At 45.2% G+C, this 13707-nt stretch overlaps 1 protein-coding gene across 1 annotated transcript in view; it reads right to left on the bottom strand.

Moving 5' to 3' along the window:
* XPO6 (exportin 6) overlaps window positions 1-13707 on the bottom strand; it is a 129417-nt gene that overhangs the window by 15137 nt on the left and 100573 nt on the right. Inside the window, exons 15-17 of the mRNA XM_079784684.1 lie at window positions 8469-8613; window positions 5865-6011; window positions 4804-4993 (exon numbers count right to left, since the gene is read on the bottom strand). Of these exons, the coding sequence (XP_079640810.1) occupies window positions 4804-4993; window positions 5865-6011; window positions 8469-8613 (482 nt within the window). The remainder of the gene's footprint in view (window positions 1-4803; window positions 4994-5864; window positions 6012-8468; window positions 8614-13707) is intronic.

Genomic DNA, 13707 nt, shown 5'->3' with positions numbered 1-13707 from the left:
AAGATGGGGACAGATACCACCTCCCTCACAGGACTGAGCATGACAGATGATAATGACCTGGTCACAGGGATGTTGGAAAGCAAACAAAAGGCACACCCATAGCACTGATCAAGGAGCCACTCACTCACTCACAAGCACTACAGCACAGGGCCTTTTACCAAGCCAGGAAACTGCCCTCGGGACAGACATTGCCCCAAGGATACGTAAGGAAAAGGAAAGCTGTTTAGGAGAAAAGGCCAAGAGTCAAGAAACCCAAATCTGATCCTCTGATGTGTAGGGAAATCGAAGTAAGAACCAAGATTTATTCCCAAAAATGTGCAAGTAAAAAACGGAAAGCATCATTAAATATATATGGCTAGGATATTATAAAGCAATTAAAAACAATCCTTTCTAGGAGAGAGGGCAATGTGGTAAAGAACAAGGGTCTGGAGCCATGCAGACCCATCTGACTTCTGCCCCCAACTCCTTTTCTTTGACCCTGAGTAACCTACACTTGCCATTCCGGGCGGGGCAGGAGGGCACCTTTACAGCAGACTGGCAGGCAGTGCCTGAAGCAAGCATGTCAAACTTGCAGCAGGCAGCATGCGGCCCACAGAGAGTATTTTTGCCGCCCAGCCAATATAACAGTATGTAAGAAACATTTTAATAAAAATTTCACAACTTAATTTTTACAATACCCTGTTATACATAATCCTCTCTAATAAAATGGTAATATGCAAATTAACCATCACTCCACTACATAAACCACGCCCACCAGCCAAGCCACGCCCCACCAACCAATCAGGGTGAGTATGCAAATTAACCCCATCCAAAATGGCTACAGCCACAGAGAGCAAGGTTTCCCAGGTAACAGAGCAAGCCAACCTTTCCATAGCCGTTGCAGGCCTAAGCCTCCACTCCAGCTACAAAGTTTCAATTATAGAAGGTAAACAAATTCAAACAAATGGCGGCAGAATGGAGCTTGAGAGAGCAGGCCAGAGTTGCCGGTGGCAACAGGGGAAGCAAAGCTTTCCGCACACCCTGGCCGGGCTCATCCGCTTAAGGCAACAAAGTTTCAATTGTAGAAGGTGAATTAACTGCCACAGAAATGGCTGCCGCCCCGGAGGGAGTAGCAGGCTTGGCTCCGCTCCAGGCTACAAAGTTTCAATTGTAGAAGGAAAATAAATCCCAGATACCAGGGCTTCCCCTTGGGTTGCCAGGGGGCGTGGCTGGCCTGCAAACCACCACAGGCCCCTCGCTCAGGCCACCCCACGCCCCAAGGGAACCCCCACCCTGATCTGGGACACCCTTCAGGGCAAACCAGCTGGCCCCCACCCCTGTACCAGGCCTCTATCCTATCTAATAAAAATAATATACAGATTGATCATCACTGCAACACACAATATAGCTGCCCCCATGTGGTCAAAGATCCTGCCCCCATGTGGACACAAGATGGCCACCACAAGATGGCCAGCAGGAGAGGGCAGTTGGGAGGCACCCGGCCTGCAAGGGAGGGCAGTTGTGAGGGACCAGGCCTGCAAGGGAGGGCAGTTGAGAGGGACCAGGCTTGCAAGGGAGGGCAGTTGGAGGTGATCAACCCTGCAGGAGAGGGCAGTTAGGGGTGACCAGGCTGGCAGAGGAGGGAAGTTGGGGGCAAACAGGCTGGCAGGGGAGCAGTTAAGCATCAACCAGGCTGGCAGCGGAGTGGTTAGGGGGTGATCAGGCTGGCATGCAGAAGCGGTTAGGGGCAATCAGGAAGGCAGGCAGGCAAGCAGTTGGGAGCCAGCAGTCCTGGATTGTGAGAGGGATGTCCGACTGCCCTCCAGGAGTCCCAGATTGGAGAGGGTACAGACTGGGCTGAGGGACAACCCCCTGCTGTGCACGAATTTCGTACACCGGGCTTCTAGTTATTAATAATGAACTAGAAGTTCTCTAATGATTGATGACTATAATAGTGTTGCATTCATTTCCCTTACGCGCCTTACACGCAGGCGCACCATTTCTCCCCACTAATACTAGCAGCAAATATTTTAGCAGCCTATTGCCATATTAGTCTTGGACTGACTTGTTTGGTGTGCGCAACAGGAAATATTTCGCTTTCGGAGAACAAGAAAAATAGGTTTATTTGTGTTACACTTATTAATTTGTGCAGGTATTCAGTGTCTGGTAAGTTAATGTTCAAGAAAAAAATATTAAACTTTATTAAAATGTTCCATTATTTTATGTTAATGATGACTCATTTATTTCAGACCTTTGTATTTAGCATGTGTCTATCAAAATAAACCTATGTTTCTATGAAAATTGAAGCTTTTGTTATTTTGCAGCCCACATACTGTCCTAGTAAACTTAAACCTTGTTTTTTTGGCCCGTGTTAGCCTTTGAGTTTGACATTCTTGGCCTGAAGCAATGCAATAGGAAGTACATATCACCATAGTATTTCTGCCAAAAATTGCTGGAAGCAATGAGAAAAAGATTATAGCATATTCCACCAAAACAATAGGCCTGGACTCTTCAAACATGTCAATGTCATGAAGAAGAAAAAAGAGGAATGCTTTTCTATATTAAAAGAGACTAAAGAGATGTGGCAACCAAATACAACACATGATCCTTGATTGGATCCTGGATTTTTAAAAAGCAACACAGGACAGTTTGGTAGTGACTAGGGAAAATGTGGACACGTCTAAAATATAGATGACATTATTATAACAAAGTTACACAGCTTGGTTGTGTTAATGGTGTTTTGGTTATATATGAGAATATCTTGTTCTCAAAAATAAAGTTTAAATATTGGCACTTCAGGAATAAAGTGCCAATGTCCGCAACTTACTGTAAACGCCTCAGTTAAAAAGAAAAAGTATGTGTGAGTGGAGAAGAACACAAATGTGGCAATATATTAACAATTGGTGAATCCTGGTGAAAGATACACAATTGTTCATTTTCTTATTTTTTCAACTGTCCTGTAGGTTAGAAAAATTTTCAAAGTATAAAGTTGAGCTAGAAAAACCTTTCCAGGCCTTCATTTTATCACTTGGAGAATGAGGATAATAAGCTATATACTCACGGACTATAGGGAAGACTAAATGAAATAATGTATATGAAGTTCTCAGCCCACGCCTGGCACACAGTACACACTCAACAAATGCTATGTTTTTAATTATGTTCATTGTGGAAATCATTATACCTATTCAGCAAAATTTCCAGCACATGGTGGCATCACACTTTCCACCTGCTATGTGACGATGGCCACATAGCCATATGTCCTGGCCAACAAAATGAGTGGAAATAAGTGTCACTTCTAAGCAAGAGCCCTTCCCAGGGTAACCACAAATTGAAATGGACCCTTCATAAGCCTGGGTTCTTGAGTGACTAAAATGAGCAGAACCTTCCCAAACCCTGACCCACGCTGGACATGTGGAATTAACAAGAAATAAGTGTTTTCCTGCAGTAAGCCACTAAGCTTTGGGGATTATTTCTCACACATAGCATAACCTGGCCTATGCTGACTGATGTAGGATGTAATATAAAGTAAGAAAGGAAGACCATTAAACTTTATAAAGTACGGTTCTATAGTAACTGTATGTAACCCCTGAGCAAGTTACTTAACCTTCCCATATCTTAAGTTTCCTCACGGACAAAATCAGGATAATTCACAGTACCTAACTCATAGGGCTGACATGAGAATTAAATGGATGTAAAACGCTCAGGGTCAGACAAATACCAGACGCTGACAGCTGACGCTGGCACAGCCAGAGATTTGCTGATGGAAGATCACTAAGGCAGGCAAGCCCTTATGCAGTGTACCCTCAGTAATCAGCCATTCATTCAACAAGCTATTTAAAATGGTTACTTTGTAAAGCACTAAAACTGGTGAGATTTAAGAGTTTTTCTTTTCTACTTTACACTCTTCTAATATTCCTTTTTATTTTTTTATGGATTAAGGTATTACATATGTGTCCTTATCCCCCCATTGTCCACCCACCCCCTGCTAATATTTTTGAACAATGAACATATGTTAGTGTTCCTAATTATAAAAGTAATGTTTTTTAAACATTGAGTGTTTATTATCATTTCTAACATTTCACATAGCATTTTTGTTAACATTCTATAAATAATGTTGGCCAATAATGTCCCACTGTTTTCTTATTGTGAAAACAGACTGCATTTTTACGTAATTATTTCAGAAAGATTTTTCAGAGAAATCTGATACCTTCTACTGAAACTATTGAGTTCTCTTGATTCATATTTTTCTGCCTCTTTAATATAAAAGTGCCATTTGTGAAGATACCAAGCTCTTTCAAAGCCTCTGAAATATTTATTTGGAGAAAGGTTAAAGACAGTTTCAAGTAATTCTTAAACTCTTTACCCCAGTGTGTATAGGTGAATTGCCCTGCTTGCTTATGCAACTATCTGAAATGGATCAATATACTGCAGGATTTTTTTTTTTAGCCACAGCCCTTCAATAAACATTTTTCTTATATTTTACATTTTAAACAAGAGAAGGGGCCCAGCTGGTGTGGCTCAGTGGTTGAACATTGACCTACGAACCAGGAGGTTATGGTTCAATTCCCCATCAGGGCACATCGCGGGTGGCCAGCTCGATCCCCAGTAGGGGGCATGTAGGAGGCAGCCAATCAATGATTCTCCCTCATCATTGATGTTTCTTTCTCTCTCTCCCTCTCCCTTCCTCTCTAAAATCCATAACTTTTTTTCTTTCTTTTTTTTAAGAGAGAGAAAGGGCATCCTGCATTCAGGAAATAGGTCTAGTTGAAGTGTTCACTGAATTCACCCATCTCCCTGGGATGCCCCTGCCCAGGGGCCACTTACTGTCATCCAGGGGCATCTTCCTCTGTGAGGCGGCAGCACTGGGTTTCAGGTTGCGATAGTCCCGGGAGAGTGCGAAGATGAGGTTGGCATGGTTCATGGATCGCATGGGCCACTGCTGCTCACTCTCTGAGAGGTTTGGGCACGGAAGCAGCAGGATGTTGGAGAGGGCTCGGCACACCAACACCTGAGCCTGGAAGAGACCCCAAAGGCATCCATGATGAGAAGTTCAGGAACAACAGTCTTAGCACCCACTACACACACACTGAGCTCAGGCTCCAGGCTCCTTTCTTATAACCTGAACCTGGAGCTTTGGTCCGACTCTGAGGGAGCCCAGGGAGGAAAAGAAAGTGAAGCAGTAATACCAACTGTGGGTCTAGCACAGCCGAAGGCCAGCCAGTCTCAGTAATTACTGCTGGTCCTGGAAGCATCACAGAGGGGGACGTCCCAGACCCTGGATCTCACCAGTCTCTCTGCTGCTGGCCTCTGACGCCCTCGGAGGCGCTACTTGGAGCAGGCTATTAAGAGGGTGCTGGTCCGAAGCAATTCGTTCACATCCAGGTGCTCTTACCTAACTGCTTTGACTCCCCTCTGACTCCAGCCCTGTTTTGTTTGTTTCTACATGTCTAACCTGAGCTTCCTAGGACTTTCAGAGAATATACTTATCTGAGGCATCTCAACCCTCAGAAAACAAGCATGTAACAACAATAAACAGACTGTTTAAACCAAAGGCTCTCACACCACCAGCCAGATCACTAGCTCTCAAAGCCTCAGAAGCCTCATCTCAATAAATTAGTTTAAAACAAAACAAAACAAAAAAAAGCAGCACCAGCTCTGTTCCTAGGAGGAACTTTTTATGTCTGAATCCACACACTGTCTGCCATGATGGGAAGGACGTGGCAAGAGAGCACTGAGGCTGCGTCAGTGCCGCATGTGTAAGAAAGCCGTCAGTGGCCTGGCCTGTAAGCTCTGGGTGCAGAAAGAATGGCCAGACTCTTCTTCCCCAGCCTCCCTGAGGCTGAGCCGCACCACTCCGGTGACTCCAGGGTAACCCCGGGCCTCACCTTGTCAACAAGTCGCTGAGCAGAGGCATCAGTGATTCTGTTGAACACTTTCTGCACTGAAGGGATGCTGATCAGAAAGATGGGCCTCACAGTGGTGGCCAGTGAAACCAGCAGGTGGCATGCAGATAGCAGCAGCTTGTCTTGGACCTGAAGAGGGAAGAGGACATGGCAGCTCACTGTACCCCCTGAGATTGAATTAGAAGAACTTGATGAGGCAGCCACAAGCTAAATATAGTTCTTGGCTACCAAACTGTACCACACAGGCTCTATCGCAAAGGAGTTTTCCTATGCTAATGCCCATCAAAAAGGCATCTTCTTGCCCTGGCTGGTTTGACTCAGTGGATAGAGCATTGGCCTGTGGACTAAAGGGTCCAGGTTCGATTCTGGTCAAGGGCATATGCCCAGGTTGCGGGCTCGATCCCCAGTAGGGGGCATGCAAGAGACAGCTGATCAATGATTCTCTTTCATCATTGATGTTTCTATCTCTCTTTCCCTCTTCCTTCCTCTCTGAAAATCAATAATAATATATTTTTAAAAAATTACAATAACATTCTTTAAAAAAAAAGGGGGGGGGGCATCTTCTTTACCATGTCTATAGTTCCTCCTTCCAGCTAGGATCACCATCTCCAGTTCCTCCTGTTCATAGTCACCGGCATCTTTGAACTCAGGGAACCATTTCTTCACTATCAGCTCTTAAATCTCAAGGCAAACTCCTTGGCATTTAATTCAAACAACTGCAGATTATCCAACTCACTCCTCTTGTTCCAACCAAGCCAAGATCTATCTCCGCCCCCACCTCTGCACTCCATCACCTATCATGCCAGGCTCTCCTACTTCCTTTACCTCAACATGCTAATCAAAAACTTGATTCAAGTACCATAATGGTACTTTTCAAATTAACAAAAGGGAAAACAAGACCTAATGCTGATAAGACTAGGGTGAAAACAGCACAAAAATGAATCAAGGGCACATAGAATGTTTAGGAAAGAAATCCTATATAATAAAAGGGTAATATGCAAATTGACCCTAACAGTGGAACGACCGGTCCCTATGACCTGCACTGACCACCAGGGGGCAGATACTCAGCTGGCTCATGGCTGGCCAGTGCAGCGGCGGTGGCAAGAACCTCTCCCGCCTCCATGGCAGTGCTAAGGATGTCTGACTAACGGCTTAGGCTGGCTTAGGCCCGGGCCTAAGCCATTAGTCAGACATCCCCCAAGAGCCCCGGACTGCCAGAGGGATGTCCACCTGCCAGCTTAGGCCCGATCCCATGGGGAGTGGGCCTAAGCTGGCAGGTGGACATCCCCCGAGGGCTCCCGGACTGCGAGAGGCCACAGGCTGGGCTGAGGGAACCCCCTGATTGCATGAATTTTCGTGCACTGGGCCTCTAGTATTACTCTCATTTCCTAGAAGCACAAAACCTTTAACACTATAATCCCACTTATTTTAAGGAAATTACCTAAAAAAAAAAGTTACAGTCATAAATACACACTTTTCAGAAGTATCTGTAATGGCTTTTGTCAAATGGCAGCTATCAGCCCGAGCTGGTTTGGCTCAGTGGATAGAGTGTCAGCCTGCAGACGGAAGGGTCCCAGATTCGATTCTGGTCAAGGGCACATGCCAGGGTTACAGGCTCAATCCCCAATAGGGGGCATGCAGGAGGCAGCCAATCAATGATTCTCTCTCATCATTGATGTTTCTATCTCTCTCTCCCCTCTCCCTTCCTCTCTGAAATCAATAAAAATATAAATTAAAATAAAAAAATAACTAAAAAAAACCAGAAAAAAAACGTATCTATCAAAAGTCCAGCAATGGCTAAATTATGAAACATACCCTGTGTGGGGTATTATTTACAAATTACAATTATAAACACAATAGAAATTTATAGAAAATAATACATTATTCTATTAATAGTGGTACAGAATGCTATGTATGACTAAAACCATTGAAAAAAAAAAAAAAGGCATGTATACACTCAAATAATACAACCTGGTCTTGCTGGATGACAACTTAATAGAACCTATCAAAGTTTACATGGATATAGCCTCAACCCAACAATTCCACTTGCAGCAATCCATCCTACAAGGATATGATTTCCATCAATAAGGAAATTATAATATATCCCCACTACAAAACACAGGTAGTTTGAAAAGCTGAAGCTGCTTATACATGTAAAAGTCTCCAAAGCATACTGTTAAGCAAAAGCAGCTGTATCTGCAGCTAAATACAGACTTTCACTTGTGTATGTAAAAGAAACATGTCTGAAGGATACACAACCATGGACAGTGCTTACTGGGGAAAGGGAAAAGTTTGGGAGGAAGAGATTAAAGAGTACCATCACGTTTCAGTCTATAAATCTGAACCATATTTTACTTTTTCACAATAAGCATGTGTTCATGTGGGACTTAGAGAACTAAAAATATAAAGTTATACTTACATTAAGTGGTTTACAACTAAAAAGGAACATGAAATGGCATTTAGTTATATTTCAGTGGTAAGAATGACGAGTCTACTACTATGTAGTATTTTGATTGGGTAATAAATGGGTACATGGACAAGACAGACTCAGGTAGGTAACAGGTGTAGACTTTGCTGTTTCCAGACCTTGGTGCTGATTAGAGGTGTGACTGCATCCATGGTAGTGGAGATGAGCGTGACAAACTGCTGGGTGTTCTGCCGATGCGCTTCACTGCAATACTGTGCTAACCAGTGAGAGTACGCCTGCAGGGCGGCCAGGGACTGGGCATGCCTGCAAAAAGGAGAGAAGATGCAATTTTAAAGGTTAAAGTCAAGTATGTTAGCATTAAGTATTTTCATAGGAAGTAAAAATTCCATCCACTGCATTTACTATTCCAGGATCTGTCTAACGGCATGGAAATCATTTACTTGCTGATATAAAACCTAAAAATTAAAACTCATCATCTAAATATTGCCATCAATGCCCAGAATACAAAAGGCAGTTAGTGAATGTCTATCACATCTTATTTAATCTTTCTGTGACACATGTGAGCATCCCTGAGGGAACCCTATATAAAAGGCTAATATGCAAATAGACCAAACGGCGGAACCAAACAACCGATCACTATGACATGCATTGACCACCAGGAGGTGCATGCGGAACATGGTGGACATTAGCAGCAGGCAGCAGAACGTAGAACATGGCGGGCGTCGGCCGCAGCAGGATGGTGGAGCAGGTGAGCAGGGGCGCCAGACCAAGGTGGGGCACTGGTTGCTGTCATTGGGGCGAGCCTCTGGGTGGTTACTGAAAATTCTTTGCTCCAGTGCGCCGCAGTCCTGCCCGGTGCTTGCACCTGCTGCCGGTGCCAGCCCTGCTTACACCCGCTGCCGGCGCCGTCAGTGGGTGCGAGCAGCAGCTGCCAGCCCCGATCGCACCTGAGGGCTTCTTCACCTCCCCCTACTCCTAAGGGGCAATCAGGACAGCAGCAGCCACTCGCACCCACTGATGGCGCCGACCCTGCTTGCACCCGCTGCTGGCACTGGCCCCAATTGCTCCGCGCAGTCAGCGGGTGCGAGCGGAGCCCGCACAGTCAGTGCATGGGAGCAGCAGCGGAAATGGGGCTGCTGGCAGACAGGGAACCAGGGGCTGCGGGTGGAAGGGCCGGGTGGGGACACAGAGGATGGGCCAAGACCTACCCCTGTGCCCACCACAGCCTCGCGGCCCACAGTTTCTTTCCAGGTGCACAAATTTGTGCACTGGGGCCCTAGTGATAAATAAAAAAACAGAACCAAAGAACTTGAGTGATAATGTGCTGACTCTGGGAACTAGTAAAAATGTAACATCCATAGCTACAGGCCCGGGTGCAGACAACTACCGTGTATTAGAGCTTTGTAAGGAAGCTTGCCCTAAGATTCACCATCAGACCCTATGTTCTCTCTGGCTAGGGACAACTCTAATTCTGATTTTTCTAATTCTATCTTTCTTTTCCTGTTCATTAGCTGGCATTATTCTGTAAAAAAGAGCTTTCCCTCCCCATCTTTTTTTATTTTTTTTAAATATATTTTTACTGATTTCAGAGAGGAAGGAAGAGGGAGAGAGAGATATAGAAACATCCATGATGAGAGAGAATCATTGATCGGCTGCCTCCTCCTCCTGGGGATCGAGCCCACAACCCGGGCATGTGGGCCGGAATCGAACCTGGGACCTTCAGTTCAAGGGCTGATGCTCTATCCACTGAGCCAAACCGGCTAAGGCCCCATCTTTTTTTAAATCACTGTAGATGCATGGATTCTTATACTCAAGGTTATGATCTATTACCATCTTATTCTTTCTTGATGATCAAATTATCAAGTCCGGCTGGGGAAAATCCTTTCAAGCTAGTCCCTGTTTCCCTTTCCTTGTTCCTGACATTCACTGAGCACCTCCCTCCTTACTGAGTAAGATTTTCCAGGATCACCCTGCCCCACACACGGAACATTTCTCCAAGGAGCTCTGGTTCCTTTTAGTGGAGAATGTGCCTTAGAAACCAAGAGCCTGGATACTAGGGGTATTGCTACTGGGGGTTCATTGCTACTAGGATCTTTCAATGGTACAGCACTAGGACAAAGGCGTTTTAAAATCAAACTTAGCATCAACAATTACAGGGCAAATTGACCTCAATGACCTCCAGACAAGATACAAGAGGAAGGACACACCACCACCTATGTAGTATTCTTGCTAAAAACGTCTGACCTCAATCTAGTACTACCGTGGAAAAACAACTGGACAAATCCAGATTCTTAAGATTTGCTTTAAAAAACAAATTTTAAGGGCTGAATCTCTAAAAGGTCTCTCCCTCTCTCCCTGCCTCTTTCCATTCCTCTTCCCTGCAACATGCACAATTGGGAGAAGTGTTCTAGATTATAAGAGACAAATTTAAATTGTGATTCATAATTAGGTAGGTTTTAAATAAAAAGAAAAAAAGAACATTCCTGGGACAATTGGGGAAATTCAAATATGGAATATATACAAATATATATGCATATGTGTACGTATTCTTTCAAAAATACTACATGATATTGCTGTATCCATGACAGTTTTTGACTGTTGATAATCCTACCTAATAATAGACAAATATGCAAATTGACTGTACCTTCGCTATGCCCGTGATTGGCCAGGAGGTGCGGGGGGGCGGGACTCGGGGTGGCCGGGGTAGCCGATTGGGCCGGCGGGACGCTGAGCTCGCATCTGCACCATGGCTGTGCTGTGGCACAGAAGGGGCCTCACGTCCCACCGCGGACCATCAAAAGCGTGGGAGCTGGGTGCCTGTCCGCTCAGGCACCAGGCCTTTCAGAAGCCTCCGCCGCGCCAGAGGCTTCTGAAAGGCCTGGTGCACCAGCAGTCGAAAGCAAAAGTGTGGGAGCTGGGTGCCTGTCCGCTCAGGCACCAGCGGTCGAAAGCAAAAGCGTGGGAGCTGGGTGCCTGTCAGCTCAGGCACCAGGCCTTTCAGAAGCCTCTGCCACGTCGGAGACTTCTGAAAGGCCTGGTGCACCAGCGGACAGGCACCCAGCTCCCCCATGATCGAAAGCGAAAGCGTGTAGGGGACCCTACACGTGCATGATTCAATCATGCACTGGGCCTCTAGTCCTATATAATAAAAGGGGAATATGCAAATTGACCCTAATGGTGGAAAGACCAGTATGACTGCTCAACCAGTCACTATGAGGCGCTCTGACTACCTCTTGGTCCCTTTCCCTGGCCTACAGGCTCCCATCGCCCAATGGCGAATGAGGAACTGGGGGTGGGTGGCCAGGAACACGGGAGGCGCCAGGCCAAGGCTCCCACCCTGCCAGTCGCCCCACACACAGAGGGCAACCTGCGGCAGGGGCGGGGCCGGCGAGCAGGTGGGAACAGCCGACCTCTCAGTCCCTTCCCCCACCGGCAGGCTCCAATAGTCTGGGGAACAGGGGGTGGGTGGCAGCGGGGAACAGGGCCGGCTGCTGGCAGCCAGGAAGATGGCCCTGATCGCAGGCCAGGCCTAGGGACAATACCTGTGCACGAATTTTGTGTGCTGGGCCTCTAGCAGTATTATGGTTATGTAAAAGAATGTCCTTGTTACTAGGAGATTCATGCTAAAGGACTTCTTGGTGAAGTGACATATTGTCTGCAATTTATTTTCAAATAGCTCACACAAAAAATGTATGTGTGCACATTTGTACACAGAGAGATGAGCACAAGTAACAAGGGCAAATGTGGCAAAACATTTATAATTGATGAGTCTAGCTTAAGAGTATAAGAGTTCATTTTATTTTCCTCCTGCAGGTACTAAGTACCTTAAAGTAAGAAAATACAAGTATTGAGGCCTGGCCAGTGTGGCTCAGCAGTTGAGAATCGACCGAGGAACCAGTAGGTCACGGTTCAATTCCTGGTCAGGGCACATGACTGGGTTGTGGGCTTGATCCCCAGTAAGGGGGGAGGGTGCAGGAGGCAGCCAATCGATGATTCTCTCTTGTTATTGATTTATCTATCTCTCTATCCCTCTCCCTTCCTCTCTCTGAAATCAATAAAAACATATAACAAAACAAAAAAGAGAAAATAGAGGTATTGAGAATTTAAAATTCATAGTGACCAGGCAGTTATTTTGTATTTAGAATCCTTTGGTCCCTTTAAGTTCTGAGTACCAAAAGTAAGGAGGAAGGACATCAGAGTGTGCCTTTTGAGTCTGAGAATTTCAGTCAATCTATCAGATTTGTAGAGCTCTTAGAGGCTGAAGGAAGGGACTTACAACTTCCTGAAATTGTCTTCAAGGAAGTGTTTATGAAATTAGCATCTTTCTCAGGAGAAACTTCGCAGCTTTCTTTAAATTCTCAAAAAGGAAAGCAATATTTTTAAAAATGTAAACCACCATAGTAAAAAAGATTCTCTTTCTATCATTTACCTAATTTGCAGCTCAAGAATGTTCTAGAACAGGGGTCAGCAAACTTTTTCTGTAAAATCCAGTATATTTTAGACTTTGTAGGCCTTATACCCTGTTCACAACTATTCAATTCTGCCACTGAAGTGAAAAAGCAGCCACAGACAATATGTAAATAAATGGGCATGGCTGTGTGCCAATAAAACTTTACTTACAAAAGCTGGTAGTGGGCTGGATTTGGCACCAGCCATCACTTGCCAGTCCCTGCTCCAGTCTAGAACAAGCCTTAGGGCAGTGTGATCTCTGGGATATGGCCCATCTCTTGTCCCCATTCCTCTATCCCAGTGATTTTAAATCAATATGCCGAAAGGATTTCTAAAACATGCAACACCTGACTATTTTAGTCAGGGCACTGACCTCTTTTCCCTTAGATTGTCAAATAAAAAAAATTACAACAGCCATCTGGGGTGGATCAAAATTATACTTGTTTTTCTGTCAGATCGGCAAAATTTTAGTAATTTTAGTAATGTTTGTATGTGCCATGAGATGAAAAAGGTTAAAAATCGTTGCTCTATCACTTTATGAGTCACTTTCCTAATGGCTTCCCACCGTCTATAAAGTTTCTCATAGTGTGGTCCACGGATGTCCTGTTTCAAAATCACCCGAAGTTCTTGTGTAACATGCAGATACCCGAGCCTATGCCGTCTTCTGTCATCAGTCTCTGAAGGAATGTGTTTCCCCAAGGAACTCTTCTGTACACTGGTTTCAGCTAGTGTTCCACAGGAGATTAATGGCATTCAAGGTGTTTCCACTTTGTCCCAACATAGCTATCAGCCTCATCTCCCACCACACAAGCTGCTCACCACCTCCAGACTGTGTGACTCCCCAACACTGCGTTGGCTTGTGCTGTTCTCTCCTCCTGAAATGCCTACTCCTAGCCTCTACTCCCAGCTCTCGTCTGCCTGATGAAGTCCTCTCACTCCAACCACCCC

The sequence above is a fragment of the Cnephaeus nilssonii genome, assembly GCF_951640355.1.
Source record: "Cnephaeus nilssonii genome assembly, chromosome: 2".
NCBI classification, from domain to species: domain Eukaryota; kingdom Metazoa; phylum Chordata; class Mammalia; order Chiroptera; family Vespertilionidae; genus Cnephaeus; species Cnephaeus nilssonii.
Note: the sequence above shows the minus strand (reverse complement) of the source record. Positions and strands in the feature narration are given on the sequence as shown.